The sequence below is a fragment of the Bos taurus genome, chromosome 9 (assembly GCF_002263795.3).
Source record: "Bos taurus isolate L1 Dominette 01449 registration number 42190680 breed Hereford chromosome 9, ARS-UCD2.0, whole genome shotgun sequence".
In the NCBI taxonomy this organism is placed as follows: domain Eukaryota; kingdom Metazoa; phylum Chordata; class Mammalia; order Artiodactyla; family Bovidae; genus Bos; species Bos taurus.
In genome coordinates, this window is record NC_037336.1 from 43,386,642 (window position 1) to 43,411,565 (window position 24,924).

General features: G+C 39.1%; 1 protein-coding gene across 1 annotated transcript in view; it reads right to left on the reverse strand.

Moving 5' to 3' along the window:
* Positions 1–24,924, reverse strand: part of CRYBG1 (crystallin beta-gamma domain containing 1) — a 238,736-nt gene that overhangs the window by 4,212 nt on the left and 209,600 nt on the right. Inside the window, exons 9-21 of the mRNA XM_003586468.6 lie at positions 23,814–23,940; positions 22,115–22,150; positions 21,271–21,428; positions 20,252–20,378; positions 20,015–20,160; positions 11,577–11,703; positions 11,345–11,377; positions 10,056–10,168; positions 8,934–9,063; positions 6,273–6,412; positions 4,856–4,979; positions 4,277–4,435; positions 881–1,043 (exon numbers count right to left, since the gene is read on the reverse strand). Coding sequence (XP_003586516.3) covers positions 881–1,043; positions 4,277–4,435; positions 4,856–4,979; positions 6,273–6,412; positions 8,934–9,063; positions 10,056–10,168; positions 11,345–11,377; positions 11,577–11,703; positions 20,015–20,160; positions 20,252–20,378; positions 21,271–21,428; positions 22,115–22,150; positions 23,814–23,940 — 1,583 coding nt within the window. The remainder of the gene's footprint in view (positions 1–880; positions 1,044–4,276; positions 4,436–4,855; positions 4,980–6,272; positions 6,413–8,933; positions 9,064–10,055; positions 10,169–11,344; positions 11,378–11,576; positions 11,704–20,014; positions 20,161–20,251; positions 20,379–21,270; positions 21,429–22,114; positions 22,151–23,813; positions 23,941–24,924) is intronic.

A 24,924-nucleotide genomic window follows, 5' to 3' on the forward strand; every position in this document is an offset into this window, starting at 1 on the left:
CACTAAATTTACAAACATCACCACACTGGTTTTCTGATATGGAATAGAAAGTCTCCATTAATAATTTAAAGCAAAATTACCCCATATGACACAAAATGCACTGTCTTCATTTACTTGTCAGCAGCAACAAGAGTTTACTAAATTCCCATGTCTACATTTGGTAACTTTGTTTTATTTTAAAATTATCATCAGTAGTCCTCCCAGACTGGCAGTATGGGCATTACCCGCAACCCTGTCAGACATGCAGGGTTGTACCCCAGACCTCCTGAATCAGGACCTCTGAGGGCAGGGGACCAGCAATCTGTGTTTTAACAGCCCCTCCAGGAGATTCTGATGCAGATAAAGTTGGGAAACCACTTGCCTAAATAAACGTATTTGGTCTTCTCCAGGCACCATCAATCAGTTCACTCCAGAGTAACTTCACTGAGCAAATGTTCAGTTGAAATCTCTTTGGCTGTGTTTGTTGTTCGTTTTAATTACTTTTCAGTCTTAGATTTTAGGTTACTTGCATGTACATGAGTACCATCAGCTATATAGACTGAGCCTTTTAACTTGTGATTTTTAGTCTGTTGTAATAAATGCTTTAAAGTCGGCCCATGTCCAGATTCCACCTCAGCACTGTGGGTGTGGCCAAACTGACTCACCCCTCTGAACTTCAGTTCTGAGGGGCTGTAAAATGGGGAGAGGAGGGATAACACAGGCCTCTTAGGGCTGCTGTGGAGATCACGTGAGATGACGTGTGTACAGTGTTTATTTAGCACTGAGGCTGGCACAGCATAAGGGATCACTTACTATTAATAGTGCGCCCGATGTCAAAAGTAGAGCTTTTTAGTTAACTAAAGAAAGACACAACAAGGCAGATAGGGGAAATAATCCTTACCTTTGATATCTAAAACTAAATTTGGCTTAAGCTTGCTGTAGATCCTGCCGTCAGGCTTCATGCTCCAGAACTGACTGTCAGCATTCTGTTCGAGCGCCAGGCCCAGCTTTGAGCCAGAGGTTACGAGGCTCCCCGAGATGGTCAGGCAGCAGTCCTCTGCTATCTGCTCAGCAGAAAGGACAAGGTATCTTACACATGGAGGGACACACATTCAAGTACCCTTGTAAGCAGTCCCCTGGGTAAGCTGATTTTTAAAGTTACCTTCGTTCCCAGCTTCATTTACACATGAGTATTTCAGCGTTTAGCCATGGTAACTGGGATCAAACAAATATTTATGCCCTTCGTTTCGGATGACATCAGTAATGGAAAGTTCTCAGTTTTTGTCCTTTGTATGAGGAGACTTAAGCCCTTTGTGACGTCCTCTGGTTTATTAGTAAGGGAAGCCTCAGAACACTATAAGTGCCCATCATTTACTTCTCGCTCCTAGAAAGGACTATGAGCTGCATCTGGGTCTGTAGCTAAATCCTCTCTGATGTATCTACCCCGCTCAGCCTGAGGCTTCCAGCATATGACTGTATCTCTAATTTTGAAGGCTGTTGTAGCACTGAAGTTGCTAAAAGGGCATTTTATCATTTTAAAACTTGGAATTCCATTTATTCTCTTGTGTTCCTTCATGAGAAATATCTAAAATTTTCTTCAAAGGCACGCTATCCAACTATAAAGAGTGTGTTCTAATGCAAAAATCTTACGGCTTCTTCTATGAAGTGAATCTACCTTTAACATATAAACAAGGTATGGTAGTCATTTTCATATGGCATTCACACAAATTGATGTAGAACATGCTTTTGAAAAGTGTACCATTCCATGTTGAGATAAAAGGATTCTGATAATCTAGTACACTTTACTTTTTCTCACTGACTGAACTACTGGATTCAAAGTTGTTAAATAATATCACTGAAATGTTCATTAGAAATAACTGCTGGAAGATGCCATTTCCTTGAATTAAGATAATTCGCAGACAGAAGTTGGCATTTTCAGTTCAGTCGCTCAGTAATGTCTGACTCTATGACCCCATGGACTGCAGCACGCCAGGCCTCCCTGTCCATCACCAACTCCTAGAGTTCACTCAAACTCATGTCCATCGAGTAAGTGATGCCATCCAGCCATCTCATCCTCTGTCATCCCCTTCTCCCGCCTTCAGTCTTTCCAAGAATCACGATCTTTTCAAATGAGTCATTTCTTCACATTAGATGGCCAAAGTATTGGAGTTTCAGCTTCAACATCAGTCCTTCCAATGAATATTTAGGACTGATTTCCTTTAGGCTGGACTGGTTGGATCTCCTTGCAGTCCAAGGGACTCTCAAGAGTCTTCAGCACCACAGTTCAAAAGCATCAATTCTTTGGTGCTCAGCTTTCTTTATAGTCCAACTCTCACATCCATACATGACTACTGGAAAAACCATAGCTTTGACTAGATGGACCTTTGTTGGCAAAGTAATGTCTCTTCTTTTTAATATGCTGTCTAGGTTGGTCATAACTTTTGTTCCAAGGAGTAAGTGTCTTTTAATTTCATGGCTGTAGTCACCATCTGCAGTAATTTTGGAGATGCTACTGTTTCCCCATCTATTTGCCATGAAGTGATGGGACCAGATGCCATGATCTTAGTTTTCTGAATGTTGAGCTTTAAGCCAACTTTTTCACTCTCCTTTTTCACTTTCATCGAGGCTCTTTAGTTGTTCTTCTCTTTCTGCCATCAGGGTGGTGTCATCTGCATATCTGAGGTTGCTGATATTTCTCCTGGCAATCTTGATTCCAGCTTGTGCTTCTTCCAGCCCAGCGTTTCTCATGTTGTACTCTGTGTATAAGTTAAATAAGCAGGGTGACAGTGTACAGCCTTGACGTACTCCTTTCCCTATTTGGAACCATTCTGTTGTTCCATGTCCAGTTCTAACTGTTGCTTCCTGACCTGCATACAGATTTCTCAGGAAGCAGGTCAGGTGGTCTGGTATTCCCATCTTTTTAAGAATTTTCCAGTTTGTGGTGATCCACACAGTCAACGGCTTTGGCATAGTCAATAAAGCAGAAATAGATGTTTTTCTGGAACTCTCTTGCTTTTTCCATGATCCAGTGGATGTTGGCAATTTGATCTCTGGTTCCTCTTCCTTTTCTAAAACCAGCTCGAACATCAGGAAGTTCATGGTTCACGTATTGGCTGAAGCCTGGCTTGGAGAATTTTGAGCATTACTTTACTAACGTGTGAGATGAGTGCAATTATACAGTAGTTTAAGCATTCTTTGGCATTGCCTTTCTTTGGGATTGGAATGAAAACTGATCTTTTCCAGTCCTGTGGCCACTGCTGAGTTTTCCAAATTTGCTGTCATATTGAGTGCAGCACTTTCACAGTATCATCTTTTAGGATTTGAAATAGCTCAACTGGAATTCCATCACCTCCACTAGCTTTGTTCATAGTGATGCTTTCTAAAGCCCACCTGACTCCACATTCCAGGATGTCTGGCTCTAGGTGAGTGATCACACCATCGTGATTATCTTGGTTGTGAAGATCTTTTTTGTACAGTTCTTCTGTGTATTCTTGCCACTTCTTCATCTCTTCAGCTTCTGTTAGGTCCATGCCATTTCTGTCCTTTATCAAGCCCATCTTTGCATGAAATGCTCCCTGCCTTTTTCGGTGCCTCTGTATTAGTTGCTTCTGTTTCTTATGCTCTTCTCTAAATGTCTAAAGGGTAAAGGATGATTCTCCCTCAAGCACAGCAGACCTAGTTAACAAGCTGTCTTCCTTTCACAAGGATGTATGCCGCCTGCTGACTCATGGGCACCAGTATTAAAAAAAAAAAAATCAGGAGCAAACAGTCAAGCCCATAAAATAAAAGAGTTGAAAAGATTATCTACAATAGAAGCATGAGTTCTCTCATAAATCTTACTGTGCTCAGCGTTTAAATGTGCATTATGGTGGGAGCAACAGGAGGGAAATTACAAGGCATGACAATTAGGAACAGAGTGTTATACACGGGTGGTATCTCTTCACTCTTCACCGAGTCTATGGGGTCCTTCAAGATGCAGACCAAGAGAGATCTGTGTTGATAGTGATGAGGCTTAGAGGTTTATTTCTATAACAAGAAGGTGAAAGGAAAATAGGAGAGTAACACAGACACTTCCTTTTTCCATTCCATTTCTGTATAAAATCAAGTATAAAGTTGTTTCTTGGATCAGTGCTAGATTTACTTCTTTTTTAGGTTCCTTGACTATTTCTATCAGAGCTAAGATGTATTTTCATGAAAAATGTTCCAACTTATTTCCAAAAGAGCTCTGGAAATTGTCAAGTAGCATCTACTTGAAGAGAGATGCCCTTACAGACCCTGGTCTAACCCCAAAGCTCACCCTGCATTTGATGCATCCTTCTTGATAAATCCAGATCTGGTCATCAGCTCCGACATCCTCCATGACCTGTATTCTGAGAAGCTTCAGATCCTCTAGGTTTCCATTGGTTGACATGAATAACCCTGTTGCTTTGTTTCGAAGTCTAAAATAAATTCGTTTCTAGAAGATAAGAACCCACGCGATAGTCACTGACACGCATTTTACAAGCACTGAACAGCATCAGCAGCAGGGGCAGAATCCAGAATGAGGCTGGGTCAGGAATAACTGCTGTGTCAGAGTTTCAGAGGCTTTAGGATTTTCTCAATGAAGAGAGAGTGACAGAATTTCAGAGAGCCTGGGGCTGGGAGCTGCCTATGGACAAGCCAGGGCTTGGGACATACCACGTTTTGATGTTGGATGTCATAACATTTCTGAAGCAGTCATAACTGCTTTTAGCACCAGAAACATAGCCCAAATTCAGAAATTCTCACGGGGTGGGGTGGGAGAGAAGCCAATTTCAAACTAATTGAAACTAAAAAGTTATTTACCAAAAAAATTTCAGAGAACAGTCTATTCGAAACACCCAGAAGAAGAAAATACCTGAACAAAAGGTCGTAGAGAACCTATTTGGTGACAGCCACTGAATTCATACCACTTAGGCACTTCCGCTGGTGACAGTAGGAACTGTCGGCCCCTGTAATTGCCATATTCGTAAGTAACCCATCTGGAAAACAAAAGGAGAGGACTTCAGTAAGTGGCAATGGCCATTTGACAATGAGCTCCAATTATATTTTCAGAATGTTTCGATTTTTAGGCTAAGCTTTTATATAATACTTGAAATATACATTGGATATAAAAAAAAAGGAAACTACTTTATTTTCAAAAACAGTTACAGCACCCATTTCTTGACAAATAACAAATTCATGGTACGTGAGTATTTATGCCCCAAAGTTCCACTCTTGAAGAGAAGTCGGTAGGTTTTTTTTCCAGTAAGGCAATGAGCTAAAGCTAGTCTTTTAGCAGGACAGCCCAGTACTTCCTGTGAGCTTTAAATGGTTAATACTCGTAAAGTTCATATACATAGTAAGCGTTCCATAAGGATTAGATAAAAATAAATAATAAAATTTTGTTTAAAATGAGAATAATCTTCCTCAGTCCAGAAAACTGCTAAAGACCTAAACTGCTCAGGTCTGTTCCACCCAGAAGTGCTGTGATACCCACACATGAAGTATGGGTTCCAGCACAGACCAGCAGGCAAGCAGCCTTCCTCTTGGGTTGACGTATTATATATCAAGGAAGAATGTTCTCTGTTTTTAATCCCGGAACTCTAAAATGTTACCATCTTAGCTATTTTATCATAAAAACAAAACACTAATTTAAACCTGTTGGGGAAGAATGTCACGTATAACTCTACCACCCTAATAACCTGAATTTGTTTTTTAAATAGCCATAGTTCACTCCAATGTTTGATGCCTTCAGACTATACCTATTGTTTTGGTGAGTGAATGAAAACACCTCCTTAAAAACATATTACACTGATAGTCTGTATTCATTTTTTATGTCTTGATTTCAGAATTATTCAAAGCTGAGAAAAATCTTCTCATGTTGACCTTTAATCATTTAGCATATAGCATCTGTTGGTCACTCCTGGCTGAAGGAAAATCGCAGCCCTTACTCTAAAATTAAATGACTTGGTCTTTCAAAGGGATAAGCAAAATCAGTTCTTTTTTCCTACTTGCTAAAAAAAATACTTAATAGATTTATTACAGTGTTCACCTAGAAACTTTGAGAAATGTTAAAGTTCTTAGCTTAAGTCAACTGAAAATCTAGATGAAGAGATGATGCCACACACATGGCTTTTCCAAATGGGAAAAGTATACTATGAGGGATCATAAATACTAACCCTTACAGAAAATAAGGGATTATACATCAATTTGGTTAAGGTGACATAGAAAAGAAATATGATCAAACTTAATTTTTAAAGTCTACTGAATAAACAAATAGGTAACTCACTTACATGCCACCAATCACCTGGACAGAGCGTATGTGTGTGTTGAATCCTAGGGATCGGAGATTAACTATTTCTGTATTAAATTCAATCTTTTTTCCTTTGAAGTCTTCTCTTTCAAAAAGAATAATTGTTGGCTCAGAAAATTCCTATTTAGGAACAAAAATAATGTTTTATTACTCCTCCTTGATGGTAACTTGAGCTCATGTGAAAATCATCTTGTTTAAAAGACAAAGCACAATATCTGGCCAGCTTTGACGGCTCGTAAGTTCCCTTTCTCAGAAAGTCTGGGTGTTTATGTGCTCCGGAGCTAGAGAGAGGAAAAATGGAGGCCAGAAAGTTTCCCCTTGCAGAGAAAGGTAGGTGAATATAAAATTTTTTTTCCCCAAAAAAATGGGGAAAACAGCCCAAGCATAAAGAAATAGCTGTGTACACCTGGACTGTCAATTCTAATGGAATTTATTTTCAACTTGGCTGTTCTCTATTGAGATTAGGAGGAGCTAGAAAGCCAAGGAGATATAAATGGTGAGGGGTTGGGGGCTATAGTGATCTCTGGGGTCGAGTGGCAACTTGGCCCGATGAAGGAGCCTTCCACTTAAATGCATTTTTAAATGTCTTTTGGTGGTGGTGTTTTTTTAACTGTCAATGAGACAGTGATTCTGTATACTGCCAAACTGTCCTGTAGGAATAATTGTTAGGAAGAGGGAAAAAACAGGATGGGAGCCCCATGTTCAGATGATCACTTAAAGAGGACGACAGCATAGAAGCCCACTGATTTTCAGAGAAGTTGGCTGTTGGTGCTTGTTTTTCAAATCACAGACCTTTATGACCCTAGACTAAGCTCCAGTGATGATAATCCTAAAATCATAAAATGATAAATCAAAAATTCTCCAGCTTAAAAGTTTTGTGGCAAGGGTGTGGTATCTTACTGCTTCGTTTATTGGTCTTTCTACACATCAAGGCATAGCACATAAACACAACAGATCTGTGCAGAGGCAGTCTATATGGTCTTGGAATTATGTTAAACATAGAAGGAAAACTGTAGTAGTATTACTACTTTGTACTTTCACTGCACGTTTGTCTGAGACGGTATGCCAAAACATACCAAGCACTCTAATTTAGTGACAACCACCTAACGATTTTGATTATGTCACAGTTAAAACATATGTTCTTAATAGGTGTAAAATGTACATTTCCTCATAATCAAAACTTAAAAGAATATCAGTGCCAAAAATTATGTGAGCATACATGTACTAAGTTCTGGCTGAAGGAAAACATTTGAAAGCTTTACCTCTGAAGTGTGTTTGTTTTTATTATTCTTAACAATATCTGTAGGTAGCTCTTAGAACTCCAGGCAGGTTAAATATCCAATTTTTAGGCTTTTTGTTATTTGTAAGTTAATGAATCTTACACATCATCCCATATTCCACTGCTACTATTTTCACATCTCAAGCAAGGTCAACATTTTTGTTATATGAAAGGGCAGGAGGGGATGAGAAAAAGCCAACTCACACATATGTTCTTTCTACCTTTAACACTACAATCACTAACTATACATTGCAAGCTTTTTACCAGCTACCAAATACTAACATGTTTCCCAAACTGTCAGACCCCAGACTTTTAACATCTGAACCTTATTCTTATAGTTTTGTTCTATTGAATATTGCTTTGTGTCAAAATTAACGATTTCTGGTCAAAAAGGAGCACTATAATCTGGATTAGCACATACATGATAAACTGGGGGAAGTAATTTGATTACAAATCTCTGAAACAACAGAATAAATAGATTTTAAACCTATAAGGAATTTCTGCAAGTCAGTAATGACAGAAAACTAAAGAGCTGGGCAAAGGATATACGTAGGCAATTCACTGAGCAGAAATCCAAGTGACTAGTAACTAACAAAGAGAATACTCTCTACCCCATTCTTTCAAAGTGACAAAAGTTAGAATGTCAGAATACTCAGGAATCACAATGATACCGGAAATAGGAACCCCCATGCACTGCCGGCCGCAATGTAAAGTGGTGGAATTGGGTGGTACCTGGTGAAACTGCATACTCATGCACATGAAGTCCAGTATATTCCCCTTTAATCTGTGTTCCCCAAAGACTCCCTCTCAGGGTGATCCATTATGCTGTATGTACATCTGGTTATTGACTACATATTGTATGTACATATTACATCATGTACACACATTAGACTCTAGACATACATACAGCATAATGGATGACTCAAAAATTCTTAATGTAAATAGTTATGTTTATAACACGAGAACTATAGCATAATACTGTATATAAAATAAAAGCCTTTATGCATATTTTTATAAAACATACATTTTATAAGAATATCCAAGCTGTACCCCAAACACATTAGAATGGGTGCCTGTAAAGGGAAAGGTATAGATATAGGGGTCGGGTATGAAATGGAAAAACGAGCCAGAGGGCCTTGAACTAGCCCATGAGAGTGCACCAGGCTGACCCAACACTGCCTGCCCCTCAAGTCTGAGAAAACAGCAAATGAAACCAATTTACATTTTAAAGATCTTCAAAGAGACCATGTAATTATTTTTTTCTGCCTCCAAATTGTCCATGAGGAAGTCTACCTGCCGGTGCCCTTGCTCTGACTCGGCTTTGTATCTCTGTTAGCACTGTATTCACCCTGATGTACTTACAACATCTATAAAACGAAGAGACTTGAAAGTTGCTCCAGGGTGGCATCCCATTGCAGACAGCGAAGGATAGTGGCCTTCCTCCAACACGTACTGATTACCAGAGAAATTTTCTCCATCATATGCAACCCAGCTACAAAGGAAAAACCACACACATGTACAGTGTAATCTGAGTCTTCCTGGTCTAAAAGTCTGATTTTTAGAGGTAACCTGCCATTCAATAAATACAATGCTGCTTATGGCTAACGGTGTTCTCTCTTCAAAAATGTCTGGATATATTTACTGCATTTCATCTTGTAGGAAATTAATAATCATAGTAACTTTGCATTGCATTTGGGAAATAAATTTGTTTTTCTCCATGTAATGATTCATTCTTTCACCTTTCCACCTTCCAGCATTCCTTGCTCATGGTGCCACCATTCTACTCCAGGCCAAAGTGGTTTTGTCAAGCCCTTGAAGCTTCTCATACACTAATCCTCAGTGTATGATTAAAGGCATTACTAACACTGCTATTATTATTATTATTTGGCTTAATTCTTCATCACCTTTTGCATAGATTGTTCTAAAGGCTTCCTGATCCCTTCTCCTGGCTTGGACTCCTTGCCTGGCCTGTCTTGTGTATCCCGTGGTGTCCGTCTAAGCTCACATGCTGAGGGAAGTCGTCATCTGAGTCCACCCTCCCTGTCCAAAGTCACTTCCCCTTCCCCAAATACAGAGACCACCCAGCTAGTGAGGGCAGCGTGCCCCTCATCAGCACTCCAGTCCAGCCATGCACTTGCCTAACATTCAGAATGCCCACCTTCCTCCTCCCGACCTGTAAACAAATCTACCTTGGGATGAGCCTTGGAGATGACCTAGAATCCCTTGACAGATGACAGGAGAGAACTACAGTGCAAAGAACCTGGCCTCAATCCCACTGCACAATGAGGGGATGACGTTGAACTCCTGCCCACACAGATTGATGCCTGTGTCCTCTGACGTCCAGCACCCAGTGCTCTGAAGTATACTTCAGTACTCACTATTTGGTGGTTTTATAGTGCCAAGCACCTACAGGTATATTTACATGCTGGTGTGAATCCTGTTTCCCACACTGATTGGGCTCTTCCAGTCCACTGTTTTGCTTACCTGCCTCCTAAAACTCTACAAGACTTGGTAGAGAAGGAATCATCAATTTGACTTGTTGTTTCTCCAAAACATTGACTGCAACCTTGAAAGTGTGGTTCCGAAAACAAGTGAATCTTTGAAAACAGTAAACAGAAACAAGTAAAATTATATTCCTAAGTATATTCATTCAGCCTTTGAAATGATGACCAAACACGACCTGTTAACTTTTGTTACAGTAAACTGGTGTGAATTTTATAAATCCTTTAATTTTCTGTATCTATATTAATTAGAAGTATTTTGGCTGCACCACTCACGACTGTTTAATTCAGAGTCATCAAAGGACAGTCCAACAATAGAGGCAGCTTTCTACAGAACATCCTATCCTGTCCTAACAAGCTGTGCGGCATTTTAAAGCTTTATTGTGGCCAAAAGTAATTGTTTATAGGCCTATCATTTATAAGAAACTATTTTGGAAACATGTAGTGCAGTTTTCCTCCCTCAGTGGAAGTCACCTGCTGACTTGTTAGACTCTGTGTATGCCAATAAAGGAGGCTACAGTGGCGTTTGTGCCTCTCTAATTATGGCTGTCTGAACACTTACATTAAAAAGTCTTAAATAATGAATTTAACACTTCAGTTGATGTAGCGAGTCAGCACTCCAAAGGCTTAAGTGAGAGACCATATAAAAGAAGCCATATAAAATGTCTAATGCAGACACAGCAAATATGAAAATATATTTTATTGTTTACCACAATAACTATATGCCATTGTTTGAAATACTAATCCCAGTATATTAACATAAATAATCCACTGTAATGATATAAAATTTAACTTAACATATAAAAACATTGTATAAGAAGTATTTAGATATGGGTCAGTGTTATCAATTAAGCCTTGCATGATCAGTTGGTCAGTCATGTCTGACTCTCTCTGACCCTATGGACTGTAGCCCATCAGGCTTCTCTGTCCATGGGATTTTACAGGCAAGAATATTAGGAGTGGGGTGCCATTTCCTCCTTCAAGAGATCTTCCCAACCCAGAGATCCCAATCCAGGATCTCCCTGCATCTCCTGCATTGGCAGGCAGATTCTTTACCACACTGGCAGGCGGATTCCCTACCACTGAGCCACCTGGGAAGCCCCCTAATTAAGCCTTACTGTAAACTGAAATCTAATTTTAAAATACGGTTTTGCTTTCAGGCATGAAAATGGGTAAAACAGTATGTCCCTAAATGTATTATGTTTTACACATAAATTCAGCTTTTCAATGGAAGGTTTCTAATTATGAAAAATAGAGAATTTGTTAAGTTACCTGATTTCGTCTCCTTGGGCCAGTGAAAGAATCCTAAGAATTTTTAAAGGGAAGAGAAAAGGAAATGAGTAGGGTAGACATCTTGAAAGTTTTTTCTCTATATCATTAACTATTACCATTAAAAATAATCTCAGGATAGTTTCTATAATAAAATGTTTCATGAACCAGAAGCACACATTAAGGAAATCCAAAATTCAGGCAAATGTTCTCATAGAAAAATATAACTCCTTACCAAACATATGGGTTGAACAGAGGAGATCTTACAGTTTTTGCCTCCCCAGTCCTCAAAGCTGGTATAGAAACCTTTATCCAGTATGTACTGTTCTCCTGTGAAGTCAGGATTTTCATAGGCTACCCATCTAAAGAAACAAAAGCACTGACTCATTATAGTTCATAGTCTACATTTGTAACAAATCACACATTTGGGTAAATACGTATCATAGAGCAACTTTCATTTATTTTACTAATTAGTAATTTAATTTTTCTTGCTCTCCATTAATCTTTTAGGAGCAGATAATTTGTAGGACAAATCAAAGTGGCAAGAAAAAGAATATCTTTGCATGAATCTTTTGATGTTCTCGCTTACCAAATCCTATTCCCTGAGAAAGCTCCAATGAGAATATTTCTATTTCTGATTCTAAGGAGACAGGTTGGACTTTCAAGAAATACCTGTAAAAACTCTTCTAATAAACAACTAAGGATTCTTTAATGTTGATAACAAAAAGTTATCTTTCCAGAAAGATATTACAGAAGTTATGTCTCTATTACACAACAAATCACACTGGGAGTGGGTGGGGGAAGCTGACAGAAAAAAAAAAATGCTTTAAATAATCATAAAATAGCTAAATAATGAAAATTTTGTTTCAACCAGGATTTCCAACGTAACACAACTATATAAAAAGCAAAACTGAGCAAACTCTCGGGAATACTAAGAACAGATCTCCTGGAATGTTTTCACATTTTTTATCTTTTAAATGATCTACACTCAGAGAGGAAAGTCAACAAAACCACCTTATTGATGCTGTTTCCTATCCAAAGATAAAGTCTTTGAAGGGAAAAAGTTTTTCAATTCTGTTACATTCAAGAGATACTCAAGGTTTCCCCCTCAGTTAATTCACTGCCCTGCACTGGTCCTCTCACAGCTTAAAGGAGTAATACCTTTATGCCTATGGTACTTTCCAAAAGTACTTTCCAAAAGACTTTTTACATCTGTTATCACATTTATTCTTCTACAAAAGAGAACAAACTTGACTCCATGTTGAATCTGTTCCTTTGGCTCTAACCTTTGTGCTCTGTAGCCCGTGCTTAGTCATGCTGGTGCGGCACCTCTGTAAAGGGGTGTTGCTTATACACTGAAATGATGTTGATTCTCAAGACTCTGACCTTTAAAGGTGTAACACTTTCCCATTCATATAGAGAGAAATAGCTCTACAACAGAAAATTATAATTGTCTCCTGGAGGCTTATAGGAACACTGTGACTGGACCTACATGGATAGCTGCCAAGAACAAAGGATTGCAGTACCAAGACATTTGTAACAATCTGCCACACCTCCTTCCCTTTTGGAGTGAAAGAAGCCTGAATTCTGACCTGAGTGATGGTTCTTTGGGACAAAGATGGCCCACCATCTTCTGGGTCTGCCGGCTTTCTAAATAAAGTAGCTATTCCTTGCCCTAACACCTTGTCTGTCAGTTAACTGGCCTGTGGTGTGGCGCGCAGTCTGAGCTTGGAGTCAGTAACAGGGAGGAACTGTTTTTCACATGTTACAGAAAGGAAAACCTAAAGACACAGAAAAAAATTATTCATTTAACAGACTGGTCATTTACCATGTGTGCTGGGGTACTAGGAATGCAAGGTGAAAAAGACAAGATTCTTGCCCTCAAAAGTTCAGAGATGGGTAAGAGGTATCACATGGAATTATTTGTTGCTGTTTGTTCTGAATGGGATGTGACCTGTCCACGCTGACACAGTCAGTCAGTGGCCAAGGATGAATGAACCCTTGTCCGAGGCTCCTGAGGCTCACCAGGTCTCATTCTTGACCTGAACTGCCACCTACCCTGTAAAGTATCTTTTCACTTACTACTCTACTTAATACAGCCCACATGCTTCACAATTAGAACAGATTATAACTTATCTAAAGGGCTGGACTTAAAAACTCAAGTACAGTTATTACTTGGAAATAAACAGCCATCAAAGAGAACACTGCAAAAACCTCAAGTGATAATTAGTTATGACAGCTAACATCCGGACTCACTTCTGGCCATCTGAATGGAGAAACTGCCATAAGCACCAATCACAGTCAATTTTAGAAAATACTGCTCTCCCACTTCAGAAGCTCATTAAGCAATTTTAAAATTCTATTCTCCAACACTGTGAGATGAAGAATTAGGAGGCTGGTTCTAAATATGGTCATTACATTAACTTTCAGATAACTTTAAAGAGATCCCTTAAGCTTTGTACAAGTCTGTATTTTCATTTTTAAGTAAGGGCACTGACCAAGATCCCAGTGCTGACAGGGTAAGGCTGTACAGCTCATGGGTGCCTGAGTATGTGGCCTCTGTTCACACAGCCTTTGGCTTAGTCATGAAGAGAAAAAAACAGAGGGATCGCAGAACACTGCAACAGGGGAGGGATTTCCACAGAGCAAGAAAATCTACTTTACAAAAGCCAGGACCTAAAAATAATCAAAGAAGTTAAGACATATCACAAAAAAGTTCTCCTGACAAGGCTCTGGATCCATAGCAAGTTAGAGAGGCACAGAAGGTTACAGGGTCAGGAGGCTTAAAGTCCTTTTTGCTTGACTGTTTTTTTACTTTAAGGTTTGAAAGGAAAACAGCCAGTGAGGAGGGAAAGACAGAAACCTCAGGAAACAAGACGAGCAAGCTTTGAAAGACACTTCAGCCAGTGCTTTTGTTGGTATTTGTTTAACAAGTGTGGGTACTGTACTTCCCTATAAAACTAAAATACAGTACTTGTAGGAAAACACCCAGTCCAGGTTCAATGCATGAGACAGGGTGCTCGGGGCTGGTGCACTGGGATGACCCAGAGGGATGGGATGGGAAGGGAGTGGGGAGAGGGGTTCAGGATGGGGAACACATGTACACCTGTGGCGGATTCATGTCAATGTATGGCAAAACCACTACAATATTGTAATTAGCCTCCAATTAAAATAAATACATTTCTAAAAAAAAAGAAAACACCCAACACTGAAGTAAGCCTATCTAACTCACTGAAGTTGAAACAGGAAGCCCATTTATTAAAATATCACCTGAATTGACAGTGGTATTGTTTTCCTTCCAAGATGCGGCCCCAGATGAATCACCCAAGAATATGGGGGTAAAAAATCCAAAATTCATCTCTGAGATTCTCTGGTATATCTATCATCTAGAGTCTACTTATAACTTGTACCTGAAACTCTTAGGAAGGAAACTGCTTCCTGTCCTTGTTTAAGCATATTCTGCACATGTGAATCAACACTTCTCTGTCTACAAGATTGGAAGGGGTGGAGGGCGGGCAAGTATAAGTACGAACAGATCTCAGCCTGCTGGGATCACTGCTCAGAATTTTAGGGCAGCAGTGCAAACCTGTCCTTCTGTTGAGTCAAAACAACAACACTTTTTGAAAAAAATCTGGACTCCAGAAATATCTCATTTTGCTCTTCGTTTTTAAAAAATTAGCCCAGTTTTCACTAATCAAGAGGACAGCATAGAACTAGGAAGTGATGAGCGAGGATGTGTAAAGGCAACTCTTCTGATGTTTCAACAAGAAATGAAATGTAGTTCCTAAAACCTCTTCTGCTGGATTCACGGGTACCCTTCCTGAAGGCCGTTCTCAGTTTCAGAGTTATTATTAATGAGTTTACCACCCAGGGAATTTATTACTCATGTGACACTGGCACATCTCAACCTTCCTATCCGCAGGGCTCAACTCCAGTGCTACCTCCTCCAAAGTCTTCCCTCTGTCCAAGCTGGAAATTCATTCCTCTCCGCTGTAGGTCCCCACAGCACTTAATCTTTGCATTTTTTGCAGCAATAATTATGTTTTATATAAACACTGTAACTTCTTTGAGGATACAGTGCTTTGCACATACTAGACCTCAATAAATATTTGTCTAATGATCCTCTGAGTGAAATATGAGGAAGCAGCTGGTCTTGGCAAATTGAAGCACTTCTACAACCCAGAATGTAAAAGGAAGTGGCTGTGTGCGTCTGTGCATGCACATGCACGCCTCCTTTCAACTTCCCCCAATAACAAAACCCAACTGCTACCAACCAACCAAAAAGAAAAAGCCCAAGCCAGGAAGTGTAACTAGAAATGACTAAAAATAGGAACATAAAAGCAACCTTTTATAAAGGAAACAGATTTTAAGTAAACAAGGGCTGGGTAAAAAAGAGACTGACTCCAGGCACAGTAGTTTTACCTGTGCTAACAGCATAATCTACACACATGCCCGATGGGAATCCACCCAGCATCCTTTTGCTTCCTCTGCAAGGGTGTATGACTGGGCTTTGACTAATGGACCCAACACACCTGGTAAGTATCAAAATGTTCAACTGTTTCCCCATACTGAGTTGGTCACTGTATATTCTCCCTCTAAATAGTTTACTTTAAAGGCAGTCAAAAATACTATCAAGCCACAGCAATATTTCAGATGACTTCTGAATGCCAGACCTTCATCTATGGGAGATTCTAATACGTTAGGGTTCCAGAACAGGACCTAGGAGAAGGCATTTCCTGCTAAGAATGGAAGCCCCAGAAGTCACTGTGTCATTCTGCCAAGATGGTGCCACAAGCAACAACCAACACAAGAATTTAATGACATGACTAACGTTAAAAGCATATTGCATTGTAGATGCATCTAAAACATCCAGGGCGTCTGTGGAAAGTCACAGTAGAGTTGAGGTTAGAGCGAGTCATACAGCCTATGTTACTCATGCCATAAGAACCTAACACCAAACACTTTCAACAGAACCAATGTCAATTTCATATGACCATTTAAGAATACTCTCATAACAAATTATAACTTACATCAGCCTGGACCATAAAAATAATCATAGAGCTCACTTTAACAGACATCTGTTCCTGCCAATCCAATATCTGCCTCTACTCTATCTGATGTTCCTGGGGAACCCCTCAGCCCAATCATGTATAACTTGCCCCCAGTGGACTGACCCTACATCTCAGCTCCAGAGCTGTGCATGTATCATAGGCATGGCCTTCTCCTTGGCTACAGTAATTGGTTCAGATACAGCCATATGACCTAAGTGTACAGAATCAAAGCCAAACCTGGAACCTCTGTGGGAGAGAGAAGCTTTCCAATGGAAGCAGTCAAGAACAGAAACCAGATGCTGCTGCCACAGGCTCCAGATAGAAAGTATGATTTGTTCTTGCTGTTTAGTCACTAAGTTGTGTCCAATTATGACCCCATGGACTGGAGCCCACCAGGCTCCTCTGTCCATAGGATTTTCCAGGCAAGAATACTGGAATGGGTTGCCATTTCCTACTCCAGGGGATCTTCCCAAACCAAAGATCAAACCCATATCTCTTGTGTCTCCTGCACTGGCAGGCGGATTCTTTATACTGCTAAGCCACCAGGGTAGAACAAATCTGACTCCATATTTAATCCATTTCTTCTACCTTAGCCTTTGTGTTCTCTATTGCTTTTGCTACAAGTTAATCACTAAAGGGATCCTGCCATAGCTTAAACATAATGGCCAACTTCTGGGAACCCTGCCTCCCACACCCAAGTGTTAACCTAGAATACTTTTTGTTTAGCTCACAGGAAATATCCTGACCAGGCCCACCTGGCTGCAGGAAAGTAAAAATTAACACATCCCTTGGGGAGTCTGTATTCCACATCCCAGGGAATAATTGCAACAATTTATTGTCCTTTTTACTTTACTGCTTCACTTCCCTTCTATGTTCTATAAAAGAAACTAGCATCCAAACCCCAGCAAGATGGCTCTTTTGGACACAAGTCCAAAAGACTAGTCTCAGTCCTCTGGCTTTCCGAAAAAGTCACTATTTCTTGCCCTAATACCTCGTCTCTAGATTTACTGGCCTATAGTATGGCGAGCAGTATGACCTTGGACTTGGTAACAAAAGGACCTGCCTAAAGTGAAGCCAGCATAGCAAAAGCCCAGTCAAGAGATGGAGATCAAGTTCTCATACAGTGTCTAAACTTCCGTACCGTCAGGACCTTTCAGTTATGCATGCCAATATATTACATTTTTATCACTTATGCCATTTTAGTTTGACCTATAGCCACTTGCATCCCAAGGAGTCTTGACTAGTCAACTTTCAATAAAAACTTACGTCAGCATTAGTAAAGCACAGTAGCAAATTCCAGGTACACTGAAACAATTATTTTTAGGTTAAAATAATAGCCCAGAAATGAACCCACCTATATGGTTAATTTATAACAGAGGAGGCAATACTATATTAATACAAAGGGGAAAAGACTCTTCAATAAATCGTGCTGGGGAAATTCAACAGCTACACGGAAAAGAATCAAATTGGACTACTTTCTCACACCATATAAAAAATAAACCCAAAGTGGATTTACATTTAAGATCTGAAACCATAAAGCTCCTAGGGGAAACATAGGCAGTGTGCTCTTTGACATGTCTTAGCAATATTTTTTTGGATATGTCTCCTCAGGCAAGGGAAACAAGAACAAAAATAAACAAAAGGGACTCCATCAAACTACGAACTACATCAAAAAAGCTTTTTGTACATCAAAGGGAACCACCAACCAATCGAAAAGGCACCAGCTGAATAAATAGGAGAAGATATTTGCAAACAACATATCTGATAAAGGGTTAATATCCAAAATAACAAAGGACTCCTACAACTCAACACCAAAAAGCAAACCATCTGATTAAAATATAGGCAGAGGACCTAAACAGACATTTTTCCAAAAGGACCTACAGACAACCAGTGGGCGCTTGAAAATATGTTCAACGCAACTAATCATCAGGAAAATGCAAATCAAATTCACAATGAGATATTGTCTCACACCTGTCAGAATGGCTACCGTCAAAAAGGCAACATATAACAAGTGTTGGCGAGGATGTAGAGAAAAGGGAACCCTTGTGCACTGTTGGTAGGAATATAAATTGGTGCAGTAACTATGGAGAACAGCATGGGTTCCTCAAAAAGTTAAAAAATGAACTACACAATGCAGCAATTCCATTTCTGGGTATTCTTCCAAAGAAAACAAAAACACTAAGTCAAAAAGATACAAGGACCCCTATATTCACTGCAGCATTCCATATCCAAGACATAGAAGCAACCTATATATCTAACAGAGATACATGTAGTGTGTATACACATACACACACACACAACGGAATATTAATCCACCATGAAAAGGAGTGAAATTTTGCTATTTGCACATTATGGGAGAACTGAGAGGGTATTATGCTAGGTGAAATAGACAAATACCACGTATTTATATGTGGAATCCAAGAACAAAAGGAACAAATATAACAAAACAGAAAACAGTCATAGATACAGAGAACAGATGGTTGCCAGAGTGGAGGGAGGTGGGAGGATGAGTGAAATAGGTGAGGGAAATTAAGAGGTACAAACTTGCATTTACAAAATAAATGAGTCATGGGAATGAAATGTACAACATCAGGAATATTATCAATAATTGTGCAGTATCTTGGTATGGCAACAGAAGGTAACTAGACTTTTCATGGTGATCATTTTGAAATGCACAGAAATATGAAAGCATTATGTTGTGTACCATGAACTAACATACTGTTGTAAGTCAACTGTACTTCAAAAACAGCAAACAAACTCATAGAACAAGAGATCAGATTTGGACTTATCATGGTGATCATTCTGAAATGCACAGAAATATTAAAGCACTATGTTGTGTACCATGAACTAACATGCTGTTGTAAGTCAACTATACTTCAAAACAACAAACAAACTCATAGAACAAGAGATCAGATTTGTGGTTACAGAGGTGGGGATTGGGGGGAGTTGGATGAAGATGGTCAAAAAGTATAAACTTCCAGTTATAAATAAATACTGGGGATATAATGTAGAGTATGATTAATATAATTAATTCTGCTGTATGCTATATATGAAAATTGTTAAGAGAGTAAATCCTAAGAGTTCTCCTCACAAGGAAAACATTTTTTCTTCTACTATTTTGTATCTATGAGATGATGTTCACTGAACTTATTTTGGTATCATTTCACGATGAATATGTCAGTACTGTATATCAACTATATCTTAATATAACTGGAAGAAAAAATAATAGGAAATATAATAGAGCAGGTGTAGGACCATAAGAAAATCAAATGGGACTTTGTCCCAACTTCAGGTTTCTAATGTTAAATCACTATTATTTGTGTCCAGTCCTAAGAAATTCGTGCGTTTTTTCATGAAGAATGACAAGGGAAGTGAATCTGCAGATTTCATAATGCAACTCAAATTCTGCTCCAATGTTATATTACATATAAAAGATACTATATGAGAAAGATTTTAAAAAGCAGTTATAAAAATACTGTAGCAGTATTAAATGGCTAATTTAATGTTTCATTTTTGAGATATGTACTTATTGAGTGTCTACTCTGGGTCAAAGACTCCATTACTTTAACACAAACCAAAGTGAAGCTCACTATTAAAATCCCCATTGGGTTATTTCACTTACACTCCACTCAGTACATTAATAGACTGTGTCTTCACTCCGTATCCAGTCTCCTTTAAATTAGCAACAATTCCTAATACATCAATACTGGAACCTTTGGATCCAAAGTTTTTTTCACTGTACATTATCATGTGAGCATTTGAAAAATCCTATTGAGAAAAAAAAATTCAAAATTCAAAGACTAGCCAATTATTACTCAAAAATGCCCGAGTATTACTCATTAGCTTTTCTGTAACTTACACCTAATATAGGTCGTAAAGACTGCAGTTCTCCACTGTAGCCTCCCCAGTCATTCCAGTCCTTGTATTCTCCTTCTTCAAGCAAATACTGATGACCTGTAAAGTCAGGCTTCTCATAAGCAACCCAACTACAACAGAAAGAACATGAAAGAGTAGAAATTTTCAGTACTGTTAAAATATCAGTGTCACTGACAAATGTAAATAGCTATAAAGCTAGACATGGACCCATGCATTATGACTACTGGAATTCTTCCCTAGCATTTAAGAGATTAGTAGAATGGCCTCCCTGGTGGCTCAGATGATAAAGAATCTGCCTGCGATGTAGGAGACCTGGGTTCAATCCCTGGGTCAGGAAATTCCCCTGGAGAAGGGAATGGCAACCCACTCCAGTATTCTTGCCTGAAGAATTCCATGGACAGGGGAGCCAGGTGGGCCACAGTCCATGGAGTCACAAAGAGTCAGACATGACTGAGCAACTTTCACTTCACTTCACCAAGAAATTAACCTAAGAGTATATACCAATGTTCCTTAAAGGATTATAGGGAGGTCAGCATGTATGTGTACATGTTTGTCTAAGTGTGTTTAAGAACTGACTCAAAAGAAGTTTAACAAATAAAACTGGATGAACTTTCTTCCAATAACAATTAATATATTGTATATTTTGGGCTACTTATAAGCCATTTTCAAGTGTAGAATTTAAAGAAAATAGGTAAGCTCTATAAAGTACAGAATATGATCCTAAAAAATAGAAAGCAAACTAACAGTTCAATCATTTGGAGCATAATATCAATAAACAAGACTGTAGATTTGATCAATCTGGATGGCCCAATTTATCAGCCTTGCCCAGCTGACTGATCCCAAACTAGCCCATCAAATCCAGGTCACCACTAGCTGAAGAAAACATGTTTATTCACTCCACCCTGCAATTTGGAATGCTATCTTTGGGGGAGAGAGACCATGTTTTTAATGTTATTAAAGGGAATAAAAAGGAATCCTTATAGGTCACTCCTGTCTACTTACATGCCTCGTAGAACTTTCATAGATCCCACTGATACAAATGACAAATGTTCATCTCCAGTGGTTTCTTCTGTTTCACCTCCTTCCATGATAAACCTACCCATCTCTGTTTCCAGCTCCATACATTTTCCTTCAAAGAAAGGCTTTTCATAAATAACTACCTTTAACAGAAATGAGATATGCCAGTAAGTTGTAAGAAGTCAAATATCTCAATAGCTAAACACTAAATCAGTCACTTAATATCACTAAGTCCTGGAACACAAATTTTATAATCACATTTTTAAATTAACTAAATAAAAGTATCTTGTAATTTTAAAAATCAGAATTTTTCTCCTGCTGTGGTATAGCCTGAAGTCAAAGTTCAAAAGACAGATGCATAATTGGTTTTTGTTCAATGTCTAGAATTGATATTTAGAATTTTTCTCAGGCCAAACTAAGGAACCAAAGTATTGTTAAAATGTTTTAAAAATGAAACACACTATAGATCAAACTGTGTGTCACAGATGTGCAAAGCAGAACTAGCAGAAGGAGAATTTTAGAGTAGGGAGAACTTGTCTTGAAAAGTAAGGTTTTTCCTTTCAGGCAAGTAGCAACAGGCCCTGCAGTTGGTAAATACAACTGCAAATTACAGCTTAATACAACAGTGAACCTTCTGAGCCATGGCTGCACACACTTGGTGCTAACTCGTGCTCTCAGCATCACCTTCCACCTGAAGGTGATGGCATGTATAAGCTGGACAACTCCCGCTGACTGCAGTTATGTCTTATGGAAGTGAAACAGAAAATCACGCAAGTATTATCTTCATGAAGATGGAATGGGAGTAAAATTCTTTAAAAATGTACATTACCTTAGGATCTGTAGGGAATTCAACTTTACGGCCACCCTGAAAAGAAAAATAATATTCTAAGAAAAGTGGCTTGTCACTGATAAGTTACCATTTGCTATTACCCACAGCAGTCTGTGATAAGCCACGGAACCACACAGAGCAACTACATTCTGGTTTGTTTAACTGATGTGGAGACAGTTCTAAAATTCCCCAAAATGCAGGGAAGATATGAGGAAGAGTCTCACAGAGGCAGTCTACAAGCTGCATGGTATCTGTGCTTTTTAACCAAATAGATGTTTGGTGGTTGTTTTTTTTAAACTCATTAAACTCCTAAAAAGGCCTATTTCTCACCTCTCTTAAAAAGCAGTCTAAGATTTTACATCTCTAGACTCAAATTCTCACAGGCAGCAACCCTTACCTTCTGTGCTTATTAACCCTGCACTAGGCTCACCCTCCAGCAGGGATACGGGCTCCACTTTGCCCGTCTCCACCTCTGCCGGGATTCAGCTCCCTGTCATCCTGTTCACGCCTATTTGCTGCCTGGCCCTGGAGGCATTTGATTTTGCAACCTCTGGCTTACAAAGCTGTTGAAGTTCACTCAAGTTCACAATATGATCTGAAGGGCTCCTGAAATAATTAGGTTAACTCTTAGATAAATTTAAAACATCCCATAGAGGATGGGTCTATGGGGGTTGCTATATGTTTAGAATAAAGAAATTTTAATCCAAAAATCTCACTAAAATCATAGAAGAGGTGTCACACAAAAGAATTAAATAAGGTAAGAGTTTAAACAGCAGTGGGAAAGTCAAAAGGCTTTTTAAGTTGTTACATATATAAGTGAAAAAAATAAAGTATAGCCAAAGATCTCGAATAAAGCAAATGAACTATAATTAAAAAGGAATGTGGCTGATTTTAATCAACAAACCAGGGTTCATACAATCAACTAAGTATGCTTTTCAAAAGGAATCCTTTTCGAATTCTGTGAACTTTACAATTCTGTAGGTCATCATTAAAAACTGCCTTCAAAACTTGAGGCAATTCTTTTACATATTCAGAAAAGTTACAAAACTTTACTCTTCGAAAGAGGATTTAATTTTAGAAAAAAAGCCCAGAATTATTTGCATGAAGACAAGCAGACAGATAATTAAGCCACAACCTGTGGCAGGAGGGATAAAATTAAGATAAAAAATTATCTTCCTGACTTTCTAATTTGTTTCAAACTGACTCAGAAGACAACCACAAAGTGGAATTTGAAGAACATGTTTGTAACAGGAGCCTCACTCATGCTGTACGTGTTTAGTGAACCTTCCTATGACGCACCTCAACATGAGGTCAAAACGGGTCACCAGGGAAGCCCTGACTTATCGTGATGCTCTCCTAATTATCCCCTTCTCTAACACCTACAAGCTGGACTTTGTCTGTCCTCCTGATTTAATTCTTCACTTTCTCACTTCTCACATCTGCCAAGGGCCATGCAGAGTCACACATCAGTGACTCTGCATGGCCAAGAACACCTATGGGCTTATCCACATTTTTTTTTCCATCTGTAGCAACTATCAAGTTATCCTTTCTATTATTTCTATCTAGCAATAAGTCCCATCCTCTACATATTTATCTTTTAAAACTCTACTTTATTGCTTTAAAGTCACATCCCATGAATTATCAAAGTCAAGCAAAGAATTACTGACTCTAAGAACACATGATCGGATTCCATCTTTACCATTTTCAGTGGCCGCATGGATCCAATGTATGCCTCCTCTGTATCCCAGAAGGATAAGTCAGGGTATTCACCAGGTTCCAGGATAAAAGGGACACCCTGAAATCCAGGCTCTTCATAAATCAGCCATCTAAATAAGTACCAAGGAAGAAGCAGACAGTTCATCATTTCTGTCAGTGGAACACTGCACCCCACAGATGAGAGAGGACCAGAACAGGGGAGGATGTGGGTCTGGACACACAAGTGTGGGTGCACTTAGTGGAGCAATGTTGGACTCCAGGAGGAATAAGCCATTATATGCACCTCTTGAGCTTCTGTTTGTTTCCTTGGCTTGGCTAGCTTTGTCCACTGATTTTACTTTCTATTATGAACTGTTTCAAAGTTTAAATGTCTGTTACTTCCAAGTAATAAAAGTAGTTATCTTTTGCCCTGTGTATGTATTTACAGAGGCTCCAGCCAGGAGATTTCACACTTTAAAAGGTTATATCTCATTTGTAACCAAAAATAGGATGTTCCACCTAATCATCTGTCATAGTGTCAAAAATTAGGAACAGCTAACAAATATCTAGAGCTTACAAGGAATTCCATCTGATCCTTACAATAATGCTACAAGGAAAAGATACAGTCCCCATTTTACAGGTGAAGTTAAATTGCCCAGGGCCGCACAGCTACAAGTACTAAATGCAGGGCTGATCCAAGCTGACCCCAAAACCAAGGTCCTAGTCATTCTTGAACAGCAGTCTTTCTCATTCCAGCGTGCACTGAACATAATTTCTGCTTTCACAGTCACTCAGGATCAGCACTGGGAGCATGACTTAATGCACAGTGATGTCTGTGGGGGCTCTCAAAGTCTAAAGACTGCTTGTTCCCAGGCCCAGTGCTTTTTGAGTCCTTGGACTTGATTTTTATGGTTTTTCAATACCACACCCTTCTATCATACTTGTCAGCTGTCACTTCTGCTGTGGTCAGGCAACCAGAAGCATCACCCTCCTCTAATGTGCTAGAAACCAGGAAACCAGAAAACCATGCCTCACATGAACTGTCCCTAAAGACTGCAGTCTTATCAATTTCTTGGTTCCTTGGAGGATTCTGGTGAAGTCGCTGTTGCTGGAGA